Source organism: Gopherus flavomarginatus, chromosome 6 (genome assembly GCF_025201925.1).
Source record: "Gopherus flavomarginatus isolate rGopFla2 chromosome 6, rGopFla2.mat.asm, whole genome shotgun sequence".
Classification (NCBI taxonomy): domain Eukaryota; kingdom Metazoa; phylum Chordata; order Testudines; family Testudinidae; genus Gopherus; species Gopherus flavomarginatus.
Window position 1 is genome coordinate 4,969,101 of NC_066622.1, and position 19,191 is coordinate 4,988,291.

Sequence of the window (19,191 nt, forward strand, 5' to 3'; positions counted from 1 at the left end):
AACGAATCCGCTGAGCTCCGTCTCAGGCTGGGGACGGTAGAGAAGGAACTGAGGAGCCCAGCTGTGCATGCGCACTATTGAAGCACAGTTGGCGTGCAAGGCCGGCACCGTGTGTGCATGGTCCGTGCTAGTATTGCTGTAAAAATCTCTGAGCGAAGTTGCAGGAGCGCACTAACATCTGAAGTGGAACACCCACAGGGACAGCTCTTGAAGGAGAATGATTTTTATTTAGTCACATTGGTGAAATCCTCTCTTCATTGAAGCCAGTGGGAGTTTTGCTATTGACTTCAGAGGGGCCAGGATTTCATGCATTGACTTCGGAGGGGATACAGCTGAAGGCGTTTGCAGGACTGCGCTTTAAACCTCTATGATGGTGCTTTTTTGTTCAGATAAGAAACTTGCGCTAAACTTCACATTAAAAAATCCTTATAATTCTTAAATCACATACAAGTTTTAACATCTGAACTCACATCATATTTGGGCAACCCAAATTAGATCAAAAAAGTTAGAAGAAAATGCCTATTTTTGTTGTTACCGTCTTAAAAGTCTTGGAAAAAATCGGTCTGGAAATGTGTGTTTGCTATATTATTTGTGTACAAACGCGGAGTGCAATCTGAAACTTTCAGCTTCTAGTTCAAGCAATGATTTTCAGCTTTGTTTTCTTCAGCCTTTGAAAAAGACGGTTACTCACCTTTGTAACTGTTGTTCTTCGAGATGTGTTGCTCATATCCATTCCAGTTAGGTGTGCGCGCCGCGCGTGCACATTCGTCGGAAAACTTTTACCCTAGCAACTCGGTGGGCCGGCAGGTCGCCCCCTGGAGTGGCGCCATCATGGCGCTTGATATATACCCCTGCCGGCCCACCCGCTCCTCAGTTCCTTCTTGCCGGCTACTCCGACAGTGGGGAAGGAGGGCGGGTGTGGAATGGATATGAGCAACACATCTCGAAGAACAACAGTTACAAAGGTGAGTAACCGTCTTTTCTTCTTCGAGTGATTGCTCATATCCATTCCAGTTAGGTGAATCCCAAGCCTTACGTAGGCGGTGGGGTCGGAGTGAAATGTGGCAGAATGAAAACTGCTGAGCCAGGGGCTACAGCATCTCTTGTCTGTTGAACCAGGGCATACTGCGAAGCAAAGGTATGGACCGAGGACCAATGAAGCTGCGCGACAGATCTCATGTGTAGGAACATGAGCCAGCAAGGCGGCAGATGAAGCCTGAGCCCTGGTAAACTGCACGATGATGTGGCTTGGGGAAATATGAGCCAAATCATAACAAGTGTGGAAGTCTGCCATCACCCGAGATGAGATCCTCTGAGAGGAAAACAAGCAAGCCCTCCCTTTGGCCCGCTACCGAGACAGAGCTGGGCCACCTTACGAAATGGTTCTGGCAGCGCAATATAAATGCGAGCACTCCACAGATGTCCAAGGAGTGCAATGGTTGCGCCCATTGCGTTGAGCTGTGGGTAACATGAAAGGCCGAAACCACCTTAGGGAGGAAAGCCGGGTGCGGTCATAACTGCACCTTGTCTTTGTGAAATCTAGTGTACGGTGGAACCCCCGTAAGAGCTCTGAGCTCGGAAACTCGTCTGGCTGATGTAACAGCTACGAGGAAAGTTGTCGTCCAAGACAGGCATATCAGAGGGCCAGTCGTGAACGGCTCGACTGGGGGAGACATAAGTCTGGTTAAAACTAGGTTGAGGTCCCAGGTCGGGGCTGGGCGGCGCACCCGAGGGTGCAAGCTCTCCAAGCCCTTGAGGGATCTCGAACCCTTAGAGCGTGAGAACACGGAACGTCCACCTTAGCCTGGCTGGAAGGTAGAGATGGCTGCTGAGTGTATCCTCAGCGATGATACCGCCAGGTCCTGCCGCTGAAGGCCAGAGGCAGGCCAAATAGAGGGGATCGAGACCTCAGCAGGAGCAAGATCGAGCGTATTGCAGCTGTAGAAGAAACGCTTCCACCTGGCCCGGTACGTTGACCAGGTGGAAGGCTTCCTGTCACCCCGGCTCAGTTACGCAGCAGCCACACCGTGAGGCGAAGAGGCTGCAGGTCCGAGTGACGAAGCCTGTCGTTGCCCTGAGTGATGAGGACTGGGTGGGGTGGCAGGGTAATTGGGTCTGTTATTGACAGGCCGAGCAACGTGGTATATCAGTGCTGCCTGGACCACTCTGGAGTGATCATGATGATGCGCGCTCTGCCCCTGCGGAGTTTGAGCAGGACCTAATGAACCAGTGGGAACAGTGGGAAGGCATAATGGAGTTGGCCTTTCCACGGCATCAGGAATGCGTCCAAGATCGATCCCGAAGAGAGACCTTGGAAGGAGCAGAACATCTGGCATGTTCTGCTCTCGCGGTGAGCGAACAGGTCTATGTGAGGAAACATCTCCGCTTCTGGAGAGCAGAGCGCCTCACATGGGGCAGAGTGATCACTCGTAAGACAGGAAAGACCTGCTGAGTGAAAGCGCCAAGACGTTCCGAACGCCTGGGAGAAAGGACGTCACCAGCTCCATCGAGTGGGCCATGCAAAAGCTCCGGAAATGGATGGCCTCCTGACAACAAAAGGGGGGGGAGGACCATGTCCCTCCCTGGATATTTATGAAGCACATGGCCGCTGTGTTGGCTGTAAACACCGAGATACAACGGCCTCGCAGCTGCCGCTGGAACCCCTGGCACACCAGGCGGACTACTCTCATTTTTGGGGCATTGATGTGGAATGCCAGTTCCCGAGAAGACCAAAGGCCTTAAGCTCGGAGTGACCATGAGCACTTGAGCAGAGAGATGACGCGTCCGTCGTCGGGGCAGTGAGGGCTGGGGCGGATGAAACCGCATCCCTGCCCACACCAGGGAGTGGGTTAGTCACCACTCTAGGGAGCCTAAGGTGCTCGAGGGAACGGTGACTACCATGACCATTGGCTCCCTGTCCGGGTGGCACGCCGAGGTGAGCCGGACTTGGAGAGGACGGAGGTGGAGCTTGGCGTGTTTGGTTACAAACTTGCGGGCAACCATGGACCCAGGAGACTGAGACAAGTACGAGCCGAGGTCATTGGGAAAGCCTGCAGACCTCAGATGATTGTTGCCATCACCTAAAACCGCAGTTGTGATAAGCAGGCTCAGGCTAGGGAGGAGACCAGGATCGCTCCTAGGAAGTCCAACCTCTGCGTGGGAACCAGAGTGGATTGCTCTATAGTAATCATCAGGCTTTGACCTGTTAATAAGACCGTGACGATGCCCACGCGCTGAGTGGTTTGTCTCAGAGTCTCCTCGGATAAGCGAATCGTCCAGATACAGAAAAACGCATATCCGACATCAGCGAAGGTAGGTGGCGACTATGGCCGTAAACCAGAAGTACTGACAGTTGGCTAGAAAGCGGAGGTATCTCCTGCGCGGAGGGAAGATGGCGTTGCGAAAGTACGCGTCCTTCATATCCAGGGCGGCATAGTAGACCCCAGGAGGCAAGGATGGAATAATGGTTCCCATGGATACCGTGCGGAACTTCAACCTTATCCTAAACCGGTTGAGTCCGTGCAGAACTAGGAAGGTCTGAGACCTGCGTTCGAGTGGGGGACTAGGGCATAACGGGAGTAAAACCCCTTGCCCCTTTCGTCCATCGGCGTCTGCACCTCTTGTACGAGGAATTGCTCGTGAGAGGGGTCCCTGAAGGGGGACCGGGCTGGAACAAATTAGAGGTGGTACCTATGCTCCACCGTGCGCAGGATCCAGCGATCTGAAATTAACTGGGGCCACGCCAGGAGAAAGCGGGATTGGGATCCCGGCCTGTGACTGGTACACCGCCCTCAGGCGCACCCTGGAAGGTTCGTCTTTGGTCCCAGTGGTAATTGCGAGGGACCTTGACCTTGGCTCTTTAGGGGTCCTGACGTTCGTCTGTGACCACCTTGGCCTCGCCGTTTGCCAAAGTCCTGTCTCTGGCTAGGCACAGAGTATGGCGGCTGGGGACAGAAAGGCCTGCGTTTGGTCGCTGGCATATGCATGCTGAGAGAGCGCATTAGGACCCTATTGTCCATCAGGCTTGGCAGCCTGGGGCTGTCCTTGCCGCTTGCCAACAAAGGGTAAATCCTGAATGGCCTACTGCAGCTCCGGCCGGAGGTTTGAAACCTGAAGCCATGAGATGCACCTCATGGCGACACCAAAGGCCAGAGTCCTGGCTGCAGAGTCTGCTGCGTCCAACGAGGCCTGGAGGGACGCTCTGGGTACCGTTTTTCCCCCGTCCTCCAAGACGGTAGCGAACTCTTGGCGGGAGTTTTGAGGGAGAAACTCCATAAACTAAACTACCTCCACCCAGGTGCTATAATTATTGCAGCTAAGCAAGCCTTGTTGCTTTGCTACCCAGAGCTGCAGGGCCTCTGCAGAGTACACCTGGCGGCCAAACAGGTTCATTTGCCAAGCCTCTTTCGGTTTCGGGGCTGGCGCCCGCTGGCCATCATATCAGAATCGTGGTCCTGAGCATAAGATCTGCGCATGTGGGATGACACAGATGCGTGTCCGGATGGCCATGGAGGTACTAAAAGAAGGCACAGACAGAGTCTCTGACTCTATCGGACCTTGCCCGACTCGGCACCGGGAACCGGCACCGGGAGGCGTAATGGTACCTGGAACGAGATCCAGACCCACAACCAGAATGGTGCCTGGAGGTCGACCGAGATCTCGAGGCTCGGGGAGAGGCTACAGGAGTCAAGATACCTGTCGCGGACCCGGGAGTCGGAACGGTGCCGATAGCAGGTCGGCGAACGGGACACCGACCGGTGCAGCGAGTGCGACCAGTACCGATGAGGAAAACAGCACCGGGACTGCAAGTGGTGTCGGGCGTGCCGACAGGATCTGGAGTGTCTGCGGGACCGTGATCATGAACGGTGCCGCTCTGCTGTGTTGACAGAGGATGGTCACATGAAGAGAGTGTATCACCCGCACCGGCGGTGCCGGGGTCAGGCAGCATCGACTCTGTCATGGCAATGAGATCCCTCGCCGTTGGTAACGTCTCCAGCGTGGAGGGAACAGCAGGTTCAACCACAGTGCATACTGGGGAGCTGACAGGCACCGGATTCGACGGCCCTCGTGGGACCGGGATCGACGGTACCGAGGTCGTCAGAGCTTCGGTAGGCGTCGGTGCCGGGCGATCCGAGTTAGATGAGCTGTCCGGCTGCGGTGCCGTCGGCACGGAAGCAGCAGGAGCAATAAGCTCAACCACGGCGCGCGCCGGGGAGCCGTCAGGCACCGGATTCTACGGCCCTTATGGGACTGGAATCGACGGTGCCGACGTTGTCGGTGCCTCAGAGGCGTCGGTGCTGGGAAATCCGACTTAGACGAGCTCTCTGGCTGTGGTGCCGTTGGCACGGAAGCAGCAGGAGCAATAAGCTCAACCACGGCGCGTGCCGGGGAGCCGTCAGGCACCGGATTCTACGGCCCTTGTGGGACCGGGATCGATGGTGCCGACGTCGTCGCAGCAAGTGTCGGTGCCGGGCGATCCGACTTAAACGAGCTCTCTGGCTGCGGTGCCGTTGGCACGGAAGCAGCAGGAGCAGTAGCTCAACCACGGCGCGTGCTGGGGAGCCGTCAGGCACCGGATTCTACGGCCCTTGTGGGACCGGGATCGACGGTGCCGACGTCGTCGGTGCTGCAGCAGGTGTTGGTGCCAGGCGATCCGACCTAGACGAGCTCTCTGGCTGCGGTGCCGTTGGCACGGAAGCAGCAGGAGCAGTAGCTCAACCACGGCGCGTGCCGGGGAGCCGTCAGGCACCGGATTCTACGGCCCTTGTGGGACCGGGATCGACGGTGCCGACGTCGTCGGTGCCTCAGCAGGTGTCGGTGCCGGACGATCCGACTTAGATGAGCTCTCTGGCTGCGGTGCAGTTGGCACGGAAGCAGCAGGAGCAGAAGCTCTACCACGGCGCGTGCCGGGGAGCTGTCAGGCACCGGATTCAATTGCCCTGGGGGACTGGAATCGACGGTGCCGATGTCATCGGTGCCTCTGCAGGTGTCGGTGCCGGGCAATCCGACTTAGGCGAGCTCTCTGGCTGCGATGCAGGTGGCACGGAAGCAGCAGGAGCAGGGGGCTCAACCACGGCGCGTGCCGGGGAGCCGTCAGGCACCAGCAGGACTTGTAGGCTCTCTCGACCTCGGAGGAAGGGAGCGGGGCCGAGTCGACTTCGGTGCCGGCGACGGCCGGTGCCGAAAGGCCTTGGTAGTACCGGCGGGGTCCGGTGCCGAGGAGGCGCTTCTGCCAGCCGCTTGATCATCGCTCGGCGCCGAAGGTGGAGGGGTAAGTGAAAGTCCCGCTCCTTTTTGTTCTCGGCTTAAAAGCCTTGCAAATGGGGCACTTAGCTGTCAAGTGCAATTCCCTGAGGCACTTCAAACAGGAGTCGTGTGGATCTCCCTTCGGCATCGGCTTCTGGCAGGCCGAGCCCATTTTAAAACCCGGTGAGCCGTGCATGAGCTCCGGCACCGGGTTCATGGAAGGGGCTACTTCCTGAACCCTGCTAACAATTACTAAACTAACTATGTTAGCAGAGAAAAAACGTATAACTATACAAATATATATATAAAAGGATTATAACTGCATAACTATATATGAGAACTACGAGTAGCTAGGGAAGTGGAGGTCAGCTAAGCCGCGCTCCACTGTTCCAACGACCGACACGGGCGGTAAGAAGGAACTGAGGAGCGGGTGGGCCGGCAGGGGTATATATCAAGCGCCATGATGGCGCCACTCCAGGGGGCGACCTGCCGGCCCACCGAGTTGCTAGGGTAAAAGTTTTCCGACGAATGTGCACGCGCGGCGCGCACACCTAACTGGAATGGATATGAGCAATCACTCGAAGAAGAACTATCATTATGGCACAGTCATCTACAGAAAATGGTGTGCTTGGAACTCATCTTAAAAAAATCATAGAAATATGAGATGGAATTGACTTATTAGGTCATCTAGTTCATCTTCCTCATCCCTCCGCTGGGATTTGTGATGCTCTTTGGAGAAAGAAAATCTGAAGATTTGGGAATCAGAGGAAAAGTGGGCCTCCTAGTGTAACTCAGGTTCTGACCTTTACACAATAAAGCTATCAGTTTGAGTTTCATTTAAAAAGTGCCAAGACTCTCTAGTGAATCAAGGGAGAAAACTCTCTTTCATCCAAATGAATATTGCTTCAAAATGAACAATCCCCAAAATTAGCAAGCAAAAGTCACAAAATCGTTTTCTCCTTTGACATTAATACAGATACTACGTCATTAACAAAGACCAGACCGTCACCATTACATTTGAAAAAGCAGGGATTAAAAGAGGTCTAGGATGTCCTCTCAGCAAACTAAGGAATTGCATGAAGGGTTACAGAAGGGTCGCTGGGTTTTCTAACCGGCAAATACTAGGCAAACCATCACTTGAAAGGAAAGGGAGGGCTCCTCCTGGAAATCTGTGCTGCTGGCAGAGAGAAGGGGGGCTGCTCCCCCAGAGCCGCTGCCGGCAGGGAGATGGATGTGGGCAGTCCTCTGGCCCCAGCCCTGGGGCAGCCTGCACCCCAAACTCATCCCCAGCCCCACCCCAGAGCCTGCACCTCCAGCTGCAGCCCTCACACCCCCACACCACAACACTCTGTCCCAGCTCTTGAGCCCCCCCCCTAAACCCCTCATTCTCGGCCCCAAGCCAGAGCCCGCACCCCAGTCAGAACCCTCACCCCAACTCTCTGTACTAGCCCTGAGCTCCCTCTCACACTCCGAACCCCTTGGCCCCACCTCACCACATATCACCTCCATACTGGTGCATATAATTAAATTCATTTCACACATGGATATAAATAATTGGAGGGAACATTGCTCCTAACTGCCAGAGGGATGGAAGCAACTGGAGACAAGGAAATGGAAAACACAGTCTGGGACTTAGTTAGCAGTAGAGGAAATCAGACTGCAGTAGGAGTAAAGCTAGCGAAAAAGCCTGATGGACATCATATTGATCACTAGGCTAACGGCAACTGGGCTTCAGCTGAGGGACTTTTTTTTTTTAAATCTGTCTTAAAATGGTATCCAGTGAAGAGGAGAAAAAAAATATCGTAAGAGCTTTTGGTATGCTGGAAACAACGGTAGTCGTGGGTAATATAAGTGCATATGTAGGTGGATTCAGCTAAGGCAATCACAGCTGCTTTGTAGCACATGGCTATAGTACATTCAGTGCGAAAGGCAAGGCACTTCTGGATAATGGACACAGAGTGAAAAATGTGCTTACCTGTACACTCATATGTGAGCAAGAGCATTAATGGTTAGTGCTCACAGATGGGGAAGAGCCTCTCATGCAGGTTGTAGGTCTATGTCTCTCTACAGAGAGATGCTGCTCTAGCAAGCTTTTCAAAAATGGGAGCCTAAAGTTTGACTCCTAAATCCCGATTCAGGGACTTGAGTAAGTGGCCCGATTTTCAAAAATGCCAAGCAGCCAGAAGTTCCAATGGGAGCCGGCTGCTTATTGAAATGCCCAGATATAGATTTAGGTGTCTAAGTTTAGGAACCCATTTTGAAAACTGCACAGACATATGTCTAAGAACCAATATATATACACACACATACAGACGCCTCCCGACTTACGCAATTGTTCCGTTCTGGAAAGCCTTGCGTAACTCGAATTTTGCATAAGTTGGAAATGTATACCCATACGTTACGCAAAAATTTCTGCAACTTGAAAATCTTAGTTCTGGCTTATGGAACTTTTTCTATAAGTGCGAATTTGCGTAAGTTGGGTCTTGCGTAACCCAGGGAGCATCTGTACACACAATGGTATGGTAGAAAGATTTTATCAGCATGAGTTTGGGATAAACACATTACTCATAGAGTGACAGAACCACGTTATCAGTTATTCAAGTTATCCCAAACAAATGCTGAAGCAGCTTTTCTGCTACCCGGTGCCAGTATGTACAGCTGGTGTAAGTTGGTGCCAACATCACCTGACTCCAGTGAGGTACCACGAGTTGTCCTTTGCATGTATGACACAGTAGCCTGCTTAAATAACTGCAGCTCTCTGGTGCCTTCCACTACCTTGATGGCACTGGTTTCTATAGTCAGCCCACACCAGAGTGAAACTGGCCTGTATGAAATGGTGCATTATACACCATCTTTTCCGCTTCTGTGTTTGTACTATAAACCACCTGAAACACACACTAACATGCTGGATAGGTAACTGGGCAACTAGGCTGGGTAAACAAATTCGGTATTTCCTATGGAGCAGGGAGACTGAAACTTTGATAGCTGCTGATTTGAGGCCAAGATTAATCCCAGAAAGCTGTTCAGCGCTGATGATATATGTATGCTGGGGACCCTGCTTACTACTTCCTCACACAGCCACTTACTAATCTGATTTTGGTTCCAGCCTGGAAGCCTTGTTTTGCAAATTAAGTAATGGTTTGCAGAGCTGAGAAATCCCATGCCCTTGGAATTTCTCTTCAACAGTCATTTAGATCCAAGTTTTCTCAAAGAGAGCTGATGGGAGCTAAGCACTTTTGGAAAATCAGGCCAGTAGAGTCTATTGTTTTACACTTTACTCACAAATCCTATATGCAGTGGTTCCACTACATCTTGCGCATGGTGGGACATGAACAAGTGCCCCCATTGGGCTCCTTATATCCCCAGGAGCAGTCAGAGAGGTCTTTGAGAAGGCCCCTAGGCAGCTCCTGTGATTCAATTGGCTCCTTTCATAAAATGTTCCCGTACCACTAAAAGAGGAAAGAGAAGGAAAAGGGACACATCGCAGGTTCTGGTGCAAAGGAAGGAGAGGAAAGAGAAAAGCAATGGCATCACACGTCATTTTCCACCAAGAACAAGGATATGTAACTCACCAAGGTCCAGAGACAAATTTCCAGAGTTTGCCTTGCCTCTCAGGTAACCCACCAAGGCATGTAATAAACCACTTTGCTCACCCCCAATGACTAGTTCGGGCTACAGGGAGAAAAGTTGTATTTAAAAAATGAGGCGGCTTGGGGCTGATACTGTAGGATCTCTCTGGGTATTTCCTGGTGTGGAGAGAGTACAAAGGGAATTTTGTGTTGGCTCCTTCTTAAAATCCTAGGGAAAACACTGTTGAGTTTTTTTTGTCTCTCAAACGTTGCCAATCAGAGCTGTGCAAAACATTTACCTCGATGCCACTGGCATTTTCATTAGCAGCTTTGGTATGCGTTCTGCCAGCTTTTGAGACTCTCAGGGCCCAGCTGACAGAGAGGGTTTGCACACCTAGCCAATCTTCCCACTCAGGACTAGAATAGCAGGGCGTGCTGCTGGTCAGGATTTAGATTCAGAGGCATGTGGGAAAAGACTCATCTCCCATGATAACAGTTGTCACTTCCCCATCACCAGCCCCTGGATGGAATGAAGCATGGGGCAGAGGATGGAAGGGGAGAGGGGTGGTGGTGCTAGGTCTTGCAGGGGAGATGACCGGAGAACAGCAACGAGGAGGGTGGGAAGACAGTAGCAGGGAGAGGACATTCCCTTTGGTGGTTCACATCTTGCCCCTTTTAACCAAACAGAATTCTCCTTTTGAGAGCCAACAGATTACAGCAGCGCACAGCTCCGCACCATGTGCTCAAAACCTTGGCAGTACAGCACAGAGCAGCACAGAGCAGAGCCAAGCTCCGGATCCCTGCCTCTCTCTTTCACACAGAGGTTTCTCCAATCTCTGGGGCCTTGGACAAGAAAGCGCTTCATTTCCATCATTCCCCAAACTGGCCCTTGCCCCCTTGCTTAAGAGACAAGAAAGACCAACAGATATGGGGAGAGGGTGTCAGGGAAAGGGAAGAGGAGGAGGTTGAGTGGGGACATGGAGGCACACAAGGAGTAAAAAGTGAAGAGGAAATGAAACGATGCCACAATGCACTCTTCCCTCTCTCCCACTTTTCTTTTATCTTCTTCATGCTCTCTAGTCCAGGGGTTCTCAAACTGGGGGTTCGGACCCCTCAGGGGGTCGTGAGGTTATTATATGGGGGATCGTGAGCTGTCAGCGTCCACCTCAAAACCTGCTTTGCATCCAGTGTTTCTAATGGTGTTAAATATATTAAAAGTGTTTTTAATTTATGGGGAGGGGGTCACACTCAGAGGCTAGCTATGTGAAAGGGGTGGCCAGTACAAAAGTCTGAGAACCGCTGCTGTAGTTGATGTCGGTCTTTATAACATATCATCTCAGTACCCGAGTACTCTCCAGTTGTGGAGCAAGTGACAGGACTAACATCCACCACGTGTGACTCATTCTCTCTCACCTCCACAGCTGCTGTCCCTGCACGTTCTCACCTATCACTAACTTCTGCTCAGGGTCCCTTTTTTCTTTCCCCATCAACGTTTCTTGAAAGTATTTTAAAAACCTCCCCACCACCCACCCACACACACACACACACCCACACACCCACACACACCTATGCTTTTTGGTTCCTCTCCTCTCCTCATTAATGTTGCCTTTCAAAAGGGAGTTCCTTTTCCATCATTCTTGTTTTATTTTTCTAGAATACTTTCAAAGACATGACAGGATGATGGATACATACCCAAAACAGCCCCAGATCAAATAAACACTACGCACATATTTAACTTTATGAACATGCTTAACCTCCATCCCTAAGCACTTAATCACGTACTTAACTTCAAGCACACATTTAAGTCCCATTATCTTCAATGGGACTTAAGCATGTGCTTATGGGCTTTGCTGAACTGGGCCTACCTGTTGTTCATTTGGGGCAGGGTGAAGCTCTGTATATGTTTCTCATTTGGAAATAAATGAACAAAGCTTTCCCTATGTAAGTTCTAATGATCCCTTCTGGCCTTGATAGCTATACATTTATTTAACTTTTCATGAGAACAGTGCAGCAACGGAGCAGAAAAGAACCTGCAGGAGAGCAAGAGAAACTTACGTTGGTTTCGAAGCTTCTGCTTGGTCAGTCTGCAGTTTCTCTCCACCTTCTACTTCCATAGTGCAATAAACGATGCGGTTTGGAGCTAAGGATTTTAGACCCTGCACTTCCATTATGACGACCTATGGAGTGAAGAGAGGAAGAGTAAGGAAAGTACTGAGCAACACAATAGCAAATTAGCTCTTTCAGCTCAAGCTCTTTCATTAGGGTGACCAGATGTTCCAATTTCATAGGGACAGTCCCAATTTTTGGGTCTTTTTCTTATATAGGCTCCTATTACCTCCCATCTCTGTCCCAATTTTCAATTTGCTATCTTTCATCAGGGAGACTGCCCAAATATATATGATATGGGTCCGCTCTTGTGGGGTACTGAATGCCTTCAACTTCACAACACGGTAAGACCAATAAATAACCCTCGTGAGGGCTGAGATCCAAACAAGAAGCCACTCACAAAACATCAACAATCCATATCACTATCAGTGCTGCAGTCTGGACTCACCTTCTGCTAATATTTTTGCAAATTCTATCAATCCCAGTTCTTTGCCTGACCCACACTAGCAGAATGTGGCTCTCTGTCCCTTTCCAGTGGCTAGGCCACATAGAGACTTATCAGTCTGCTTCTTCGGGTAACCTAATGGAACTGATCCCTTCACTCAAGCAGGAGAAGCTTGTGTGTTTAGGTCTGGAGATCACAGGTTTAGTCCCTGTAGAAGATTCATCAACAAGTGTCATTATACAGGAAGTGCAGTAGGATGATGCATGTGTTTGTTTATGGCACAGTATATATAATTGTCAACCTTAAGTCTGTCTTATCAAAACTTTTTCTTCTTTTAATGTTGATGAATCATCACGTTAACATTGTGCCTTCATGAAGAAATCACATGGATGTTTCTGCTCCTCTTATAACTAGAGATGCAGCATATAAGTTAAAATTTCAAATTCCATGCTATATATTCCCTGATGCATTGTGATTCGCCTGCAGATTCTCTGATGAATCAATGTTTCTTGACCAAACTTCTGCTGCGCAAATGTTTTGTGCATATGAATGGATTGCTCACCCTCTAGAACTTCAAAGCTCCACTTACAAGTCCTTCTGAATCGCTTTCAGTTGGGATAAAATGTTAAACAACATTGTCATGAACAGCTTGTTTATGAACAGCACATATTTTTCTTACAAGTAGATCTAGTGCTTTGTGACATTTCACTGTTTCTTGATACCTGTGCACACAGTAGTTATGCTCTGTTTGATGTCCACAAAGACATGAGCCCTGGATTCATACACAACCAAATTTCCAGTAAAGCTGAACTGAATATTGCGAATATCATGAAACCAATACTACCTTAAATATTTTGAACGCTGAATTCAGTGATATTATAAACAGTGGTGTAAGTTGCATGCTGTTAAATTGGAGTAATGGTGAAAATTAGTGTAATTTACACAGCAAAGGGGACATTTAGCACAAAAAAACAATAGACAAAAATGGGGAAAATGGTAAATATAAATCCTTTTTATTTCATTTTACACCTTTTTCAGGTCCGCTCTGTGTATGCTCAAAAGCTTGTTTCTCTCACCAACAGAAATTGGTCCAATAAAAGATATTACCTTGGCCACCTTGTCTCTCTGAGGAATAAAGTGACATCTCTACTTAGCAGTAATCAAATGCAAAGACACCTAAAGCACAAGGTTTTAGTAGTTTAGGAACCAGTAATAAAGTCTCTATGAAATTACACTGATGAATATCTCTATCCCAGAAGTTCTATTTTTGATTTAAAAAACCCACAGAACCCTATTATTGCAAAAAGCAAAGAGAATGAAACATTGTGATTCCCTGAAACAGAGTGTTTTTAGGTACTATAGAGAAATGAGGCATCCAGATTAGTTCCCGGATTAATTCCACCCAATTTCAGTGGAGTTGCCCGGCAAATGAATTTAGCTCATGGCTTCTACACTTGGTACAAACACTGTGAAGATGTTAGTTAATTACACTACTGTTTGAGCGACTTGATACAATCTACCTTGAATTTCACATTAGTATAATCTCCACAGATTGTTCTAACATGACTGGGAGAAATCTAAAAGGGCACATTATGAAGCTTGATAAAAGCATTTTATAATTGTTTCCTACAAGGGAAGAAAGCCCTGCTTGGGGATTAGGAAATCCTTCTACTGACCTCTGCCCCTCAGGCTGTTATTTTAATATCTACTCTCACGGCTCAAACTGGCTAGGCATTGATTGGTGTGATTCTTAATCACACTAATTCAGCACATTATATGTTCAAATGGAGACAGTTTGTAGCTTTTACCTCCAAGGAGAAAGACAGCACAACATCTGACTTTGAAAGCTGGTTTTCATTTTCTTCTCCCAGGTCAATTATTGAGGTGTTGTGGCTGCGTTTTAGCTTCTGTAACTTGAACTCAGAGCCGCCTTTGGACACTGGCATGCTTTCCAAGTTTGCCATCAGCAGATTGACAGAAGACTTTAGCTCCTCGATAAACATGTTTTCCATTTCTTTGGATACAAATTTCGGAAATTTACGCTCCTTTGATTAAAACAACAAGAAAAATATATTAAGATTTAATGGATACTCAAGAGTCGCTTGTTGGATTGTCACACCATGTGAGTGATCTGGTTAGGTCCCCACATGCATTTGGAAAGTGCCTTGCACATAGAGAACTACCACCATCCATAACAGCTGTCTCCCAAGCCACTTGGATGGATACATTACCTTTAGCAACTGGCTAAACCAGTGCCTGGCATTTATGTGATAAACTGTAGCTTCCTGTATGCATTTTTCAGTTTCACATTCATTATCTGTTAATACAGTTTGTCTCCTATATACATGCCTCATCAGTATACACACCCTGGCCCACATCCTCAGCTGGTGTGTGTTGCCATAGCTACACTGAAGTAAATGGAGCTTCTCTAAATTTACACAAGCGGGGGAATGGCACCCTGTTTTTTCTCCCCTCATTTAAATGATAGATTCCTCCTCAGAGATCTGCTCAGGGCTAATTTTAAAGTCCAACCCAGAGCTGATCACAGCCAACCCCAACCTAACCCAAGAGCCTCATGATATTTTCAGAATTGACCCAAACCCGACACTTGCATGAGAACTTGTGTCAGCGCTTCAGACTTGTCCTTGGGGCTCGGCCCATTGGGCACTTCCCACTCCCGATGCCTGTGATCCGTCTCTGCATGTGGGATTGTCATGGCGGCGTCTGTATGTGCTACTCTTACCAGCTACCGGTGCCTTGCTGCCTGACTAGTTAGCACACTCTCTCTGCAGCCCACACAGAGCGGAGAGAGGTGGTGACAACCAGCAGAAGCTGGACAGGCAGCTGTAATGCCGACCCCTGGGCAGGAGGAGGTGATCACATACGACCCGAACCAGAGAGCCTTGGGTTGTTTTTCATGCACAACCTGAACCCAGTGCTTGTAGTCAAGTGCTGTCGGGTTGCAGGGCTCTACTCTGCCTGGGCCCAGCTGGCATGTGCACTGGATGTGTCTTCTCCCACATGCAGCTCCGTCAGTTCACCTTTATTACGATCTGCAACGCTCCAAAAAGCCTAGGAATTTCCTGCCTAGCTGCATAGCACCCGTAGTACAAACACAACAGGATTTATTCTCACAATGCCACCGCAGAAGGGTTCAAAAGGATTATTTCCCCCTTTTTACATGGGTGGGACAGAGGCACCGAGAAGTGATTTGTCTAAGGTCACCTAAAGTCTGCAGTAGAGCCAGAAACTGAATCCTGATCTCTGCAGTGCCAGGCCAGTGCCCTTCTCCCGAGTAAGCACTGCCAGCTGTGCCCTGCTGTGTGCTGGGTTTGTATATGTGGTCAAATATCTGCCAGCGATTTGGGCGAGGCCATCAATTTAACTTGTGACGTCATCCACGTGTTGACTCCAGGTCTCCCTGCTGTTTTCTTAGGGTTGTCTCATTAAGGGTCTGAAGTGCTAATGGGGATCTAGGCCACAAGAACGAAGGGCGTGTGGTCCCAGTTGGAAGCTGTATCTCAGGAAGGGGTTGGTGTTAGGCATAGCTCCTCTCAGAGGGCACTGCTACCATGGGATGGGAGTTTAAATGTGACTGACCAAGCTTTATCATCCCAGTTAAAAGCTCAGGATCCTAAGGCCTGGTTGCTGCACTGAGCCCAAGCAATGGGAAGCAGCCTGGGCTAACCAAGTATTCCCCCCCGGGCCATGGAGCAGGCAGGAGAGGTCTCAGGGCAGCAGTAGCCCTGACAGCCCCCACATTCTCATCCACAGCAGGAGAAGGGTTTGTGCAGATCCACCAGCCCTGGGTCTCACCTGCCTGCCAGGGCAGATACAGCCCGGGCAGAGAAGAGCTCTATAGCTCAGAAGGGGCGTGGGGAACTCTGTGTGGGCTCCCTGCATGCTTCCCAAACCTGTGGGACACACATCCGTTCCACTCCCTACCCCACCTGTGCTAGGAGTGGGCAGGACCTGCTACTAAGTCATTAACAAAATGAGGAATAAACACTGTGGTGGGAAATGGCTGAAGCAGTGAATGATTCTAGTCCCCTCAGCACCTTCCCTGCAATTTCTTTGTAACAAACTGGCCAGGCAGGTAATTCAAAGGGCAATCTCTCTCTCAGGCCGAGAAGGCCTCAGCACCCGCACTTGAGGCCTGATGTCAAAAGAGAGCTCAGCTTCCATCGAGGCACTTCAGTGGGTGACTAGATTTTCAAGAGTTCAGCGCATCATCACAATGGGAGCGTCTGGGTGCTCGGGACCTGTGGTAAAGCTTTCAAATGCACCTAAGGATATGTCTACACTGCAACAACAAAAAACCAACTGATTCTGGCTTGCACTCCAGGGCTAGAAATAGCAGTGCAGACATGCCAGTTCAGGCTCTGAGACGCACCTGCCTGCCAGGTTTCAAATCGCAGGCTCCACACTGAGTAGTAACACCTACATGGCTATGTTTAGCCCCAAGTCAGCTGATCCAGGTGCTGACACTCACTGTCGTGGAGGGTTTTTTGTTTTGTCAGTGTAGATGTACCCTAAATGACTTAAGAGCCCTCATTCCACTGACTTGCAATGGCTCCTGCCTGCGAAAGTCACATTTGAGAATGGGAGATAGGTGCTTTTGGAAACATTATCCCAACACTGCAGGTACTGAACGCTTACACCCGGCTCTGAGCTCTTTTGAAAATCTGTCCCTAAGTGTTTCCTAAGTTAGTGACAACAAACCAGAATCTACCCCCAGATTCATTTGGTACAACTTCAGTGACAGAAATGGGTGCCAGCCAGGGGCGGTGCCGGCCTCCGCCCAGGGGAGGGGGTGGGGCTGAGGTGGGTTAATCAGAAAATTGGGGAGGTTATGTCCTCACTTGCCATGAGGCCTCACCTCCTGCTCCTCCTCTTCCCTCGCCCCTAACAGACCAGGGAGCAGCGGCCATAGCTGGTAGGGCCCAGGAGCGTCAGTCCAGGCCAATGTGGGGAGTCCCAGACCTTCCAGTTGCCCTGGGCAGCACGTCTCAGCAGGTGGGGACATTGCCTTGTGCCAGGCAATTAAAATGCTCTCAGACAGTGCTGCTGCCGGTGCTGGTCCTGCTGCTGATGGAGCTGCGTGCTTGGCCAGCAGCCACCACTCTCTCCCCTCTGCCTTCAAAGCTGGGTGGCTGGCAAGTGACGGCTGCTCCAGAGGGTGGCTAAAGGCACATTTTGGGGTGACTACAGCCCCTGAAAGCCCCCCAGGTGCCACCTCTGGTGCCAGCAGCATAGGGGCTGGAACTAGGGGTGCGGAGGGTGCTGCAGCACCTCCTGGCTTGAAGTGGTTGTCATTATAAAGTTCGGTTCAGTGGCTCTCAGCACTACACAAACAGTTCCAGCACCTCTGGCCAGCAGCTCACTAATTAAAAAGCCATTGCCAAGCAGCCTTTTACTCACAATTAGGGTGCCCAGATGTCCCGATTTTATAGGGATAGTCCCGATATTTAAGGCTTTTTCTTACACAGGTGCCTTTTATCCCCCACCCTCTGCCACCATTTTTCACACTTGCTGTCTGGTCACCCTACTCACAATGTCTATGTTTTACTATTTTACTACCCAAGGATCCAAATCCAGGACTATCCGCCCCCTTCGAAGAAACTAGCCTCTAATTCCAGGACTGTCCTAAGCCATCTGATGCATCTGTCCATCCCCCTAAGTCACCTCCAATTTGACTGTTTTATAGGGGGCACCAGTAACTGTGCTAGGCATAAGCTATCTGGCTGGAGCTCACTACCAGAAAGAGCTCTAAAACAGAATTGTGGAGACGACTTGAGAAATATCTTCTCGCTCCAAGGCTGACAGTTCATAATGACACCATAAAAAAGAGGTTCATAAAATGCATCCAGGGAAAGAAAACAAGACCACATTTCTGCCAGGAAACCTTCTTAAGGCTGTAGAAGAAATACAAACAGCAACACAGGCTGGCAGAGTGTATCCGAGAGTACTCAATGGTTTATTCATTACAAACACATTTCAAAGCAACACTTGTGCCAGGCAATTAAAATGCAGACTTCAATCTCAGATCTCAGACTTCAGAAACCATCCTCTCAAGTAAATTATTCCTGGCATAAGACAAGCTATCTAACTGTGTTGTCTGATGGCCCGTGCATTACATGAGACAGAGACCACCCGAAAAAAAACTCAAATGTTTTTTAAATGGTGGGAGATATTGTTGAAAGCACTGATGCTCAAACGTTAATGTCCCGTCACAGCACTACTCATCTCTCCCAACGTACTAGCTTCTGCACTGCTTCTATACATCACATTTCAAATGCAGTAATTATCAGAAATAAAATCTCACTATTTGTCACCAATAGCTTCTCCATCAATGCCCAAACCCTGTAGTTCTTGTACAGACGACACTCCCACTGAAGTGGGTGGACACATCTGTGAGACAGGTTGGACATCTGGAGTGTATGTGTGAGGCTGCTCAGATGATGGATATTCATGGAGTGGTGGGAGGGTCAATAGATGGTTGGCAAGTGGGGTGAGCAGGACAGATGTTGAGGGTGGAGAGTTGAGGCACTTTGGAAGTGGGGCAAGATGGATTTATCTGTGTGTTAGGTTATCAGGTTCTAAGACATTATATGGAAATGTAGGGCTATTCTGTTGACTCACCCTGACAGGAGGACTAGGTGAGTCTCGCTAAGTCCAAGTCAAAGAAAAAAGACAGGAGGAGTCTCTAAGGCTAAAGGGGAGCTAAGAGGAATAAAGGAGCCCAGAAACATGCATGTTTGCTCCTTTAAATGCTAAAAGAAAACCGTGAGATGGGGCCTGAGCTTCTGATACTGATGGCCCATG

General features: G+C 49.6%; 1 protein-coding gene across 5 annotated transcripts in view; it reads right to left on the bottom strand.

Annotated features, from left to right (window-relative positions):
• CADPS (calcium dependent secretion activator) overlaps positions 1-19,191 on the bottom strand; it is a 404,679-nt gene that overhangs the window by 200,398 nt on the left and 185,090 nt on the right. For all 5 annotated transcript variants that reach the window (XM_050957618.1, XM_050957616.1, XM_050957617.1 and 2 more), the window contains exons 5-6: positions 14,175-14,411; positions 11,871-11,992 (exon numbers count right to left, since the gene is read on the bottom strand). In XM_050957618.1, coding sequence (XP_050813575.1) covers positions 11,871-11,992; positions 14,175-14,411 — 359 coding nt within the window. The remainder of the gene's footprint in view (positions 1-11,870; positions 11,993-14,174; positions 14,412-19,191) is intronic.